The sequence below is a fragment of the Tribolium madens genome, unplaced genomic scaffold (genome assembly GCF_015345945.1).
Source record: "Tribolium madens isolate multiple individuals breed KSU strain unplaced genomic scaffold, Tmad_KSU_1.1 Scaffold_19;HRSCAF=116;Tcas5.2_LG9, whole genome shotgun sequence".
Lineage (NCBI taxonomy): Eukaryota > Metazoa > Arthropoda > Insecta > Coleoptera > Tenebrionidae > Tribolium > Tribolium madens.
In genome coordinates this window covers 3682392-3685375 of record NW_025400983.1, presented here as the reverse complement: position 1 = coordinate 3685375, position 2984 = coordinate 3682392, and the positions used below count along the sequence as shown (strand labels likewise).

At 28.3% G+C, this 2984-nt stretch overlaps 1 protein-coding gene across 1 annotated transcript in view; it reads left to right on the top strand.

Annotated features, from left to right (window-relative positions):
• The first annotated feature begins 585 nt into the window (after positions 1-585).
• Positions 586-2984, top strand: part of LOC123015481 (homeobox protein Nkx-2.5-like) — a 4338-nt gene continuing 1939 nt past the window's right edge. Inside the window, exon 1 of the mRNA XM_044415228.1 lies at positions 586-953. Coding sequence (XP_044271163.1) covers positions 620-953 — 334 coding nt within the window. The 5' untranslated portion in view covers positions 586-619. The remainder of the gene's footprint in view (positions 954-2984) is intronic.

Below are 2984 nucleotides of genomic sequence, written 5' to 3'. Positions count from 1 at the left end.
AAAAAAAATCCTGTATATTGTTTAATTTTTAGTTGCTTATTTGAGGTGGATATCTTTGAAGACATATCATATTTGCCCAAATTATTTCTTCATATTTTTTAGACCAATAATAGAATATTTTAACTGAAATCTTTATTATTTGTCTCTAAATTTTTGGCCACTCGAACCCGACGCCGGCAATTAATTTTTTACCATCATTAATTTTATAGCAAAACATAAGTAGAGTCATAAAATACTTAGCTACCCGATATTTCTCTTATTTTCGTTTCGCCAATGTGTATTTTTCCAAAAACTGTTGACTTATCTCCCCCCTTCGTTACCCCAATCCCTACAACAATCAATCATTTGTCCAAGTATTAGTTTACTCTCTTATTCCATTGGTGATGGGCGTGTTCCATTCTGACGTCATAAAGCCTCATGAACCTAAAACAAATCCACTTTACGGTCTCTCAGTCTCGTCCATCAATCCACAAGCAAATTTCCTCTTTAAAACTCTTGGAAATAGAGTCGTTCTTAAGTCAACGCGAGTCTTACACCACTTGCTTTACAAATCGCTCAAAGTCCATAATTAGTTGCGACCACGTCCAGTGCGGTTTAGTGTTAATTAATCATTGGAAAAATGCTCGAACAGTATCATATCGAAGGGAATAATGAGTATCAAACGTGTGATACGACGACGAATCTTAGTACCCCTTTCTCGGTTAAGGATATCCTGAATATGGACAATGAGTATGCAAATTATTACTGTAATGTTAAGCGCGAGTATGGACACTATGACTTTGGTGCTAATCAACAGTTTTGGGATAATTCGACCGAAGCGTATCATTATTATCATCAAGAAGTCGATAATGAGTTTGTTGCGAAAAATGTGCTATATCCTGAGCAACAATACGAGGGGTTTTACGTGCCGGAGGCCAAGGACCAAAAGGACTACCTAAAGGGTGACAGTCCAAGTAAGTATTTTTATCAATTCTTGTCATCAAAAATATTTCTTTGTTTTCGTATTTGTATGTTAAGTTTTATCATACCTAATTTGCTGAAAAATGTAGAAAAAGTAGAAAATTTCGTAAGAAATTTTAATGTACAGGGTGATTCAAAAAGGTAGGACAATATCGTATATGGTGATAGAAAACGTTAATGGACGCTGAGATTGAAAATATGTATGTTTAAAGATGGCACAAATTGGCAACGCTGCAGTATATTTTGAACTACTTTGTGTTATTCTTACTAAGATTTTATTTATTTTTTAATATTCTATATATGTTTTAACGTCTCTTAATAATAATACACTAACTTATCTTCCGTAATTAATAAAAAAATTGCATTTTCGAAGAGTTATATTCACCTGAGGAAAGTTCATACAACATTCTTCTTTTTCTTCTTGTATGTATTTTGATTTAGTTTTATGTGTACTTAGGTTAAGTTGAATAGTCTATTGGCTAGACTTCGCCTGTACATATTACGAAATAAAGGCTTTTATTATTATTATTATTATTATTATTATTTAAGTGTGAAATTTTGATAGTTGTAGAAATTATCCGAGTGATTGTACGGTCATTTTGAATCACATTGTAGATAATTTGCAACTTCTGTTTTTAAGAATTGTATAAACAATGTTTTAAACTAATCTTTTCTTTATCGAAAAAACCTGATCAAGATATTTCTACATAATTTTGTCCTATTTTGAGCTATAGATCTTGCTAAAGGGACCGTTCATTCTGGAATTAGTTGTACAATTTTTTGGAATTTAATCGGAAATTGCTTGGAATTATTTGAAAGTATTTGGAATTATAGAAACTATCTTTGGATTGTTTGGAATTACTGAAATTACTACATATAACTTCAGTAAGTTATATGTAAAATACTGGAATTTTTTTGGAATAGCTGGAATTCTTTTTGGAATTACTAGAATTCTTTTTGGGATTGTTGGAATTCTTTTTGGAATTGATGGAGTACTTTTTGAATAACTGGAATTTTTTAAGGACACTTATATGTATAATTTTTTTTCAAAATTAAGTGGAATTTTTTAGAACAATTTAATTTGGAATTACAGCAATTATTTTGGAATTACGGAATTTACGTTGGAATTACGATGGATTATTTATGGAATTACTACAATTTTTTTTGAATTTTAGTGAAATTTTTTGGAATTCCTGGAATTTCGGTGTAATTGTTTTGAAATTGGATTTAGTTGCACACATTTTTTTCAAGTTAACGGCTTCTTAATCTTGTTTTAAACATGTCTCGAGTCCTAGCGGTTTATTCAAAAATTGATTTTGCAACTTATTTCTAATTATTTAAAAAATGTTTAATTAATTATAATACTGTTTATGTTAATTTGAAAAACTGAGTTATGGTATTAAGTTTTCTCAGATATGCTTAATTAATTCGGATTTTTGATATTAATTAATTAATTTAATTATTAAGTAATTAAAAAAAATAAGAGTTTTTTGTTTGGTTTTAAATTTGTCAATTAATTTTAATTTTTTTTATTTTAAAGAAAAAAAAATTAAGTACCACTTAATCATAATCGTTACAGGCCGTATAATTTTAGGTAGCTGAAGAATAGATCGAGAAAGAGGAAGAGAAAGATTACATTTTTTGAGGATTATAAAAACATGCAATAACTTTATTTAGAAAAAATTTAAAAAAATTGAAACTCTTAGTGCACCTGTTTTTTTTTTGTTTTGTGATGAATATTTTTTTTAACTTTGACTCAGTTTGGCCAACATTTAAAAAATTCTAAACTAAAAATTAAGCAACACTTTTAGTAGTTTTCCAAAATTCTTTGGTTTTTTATTTTTTATATTTTACTTTGTATGAGCAAAAAGAACAACTTTTATAAGATTTTTTTTGAACGAATTGGGGTTATTTTACTTCTACTCGATATATTCTATACATAATATTTTATATTCTATTCTACAAGATAATGTATGTGAAGAAAAATTCTAAACTGTCACTTACTTGTTCTTTTTTTTACATAT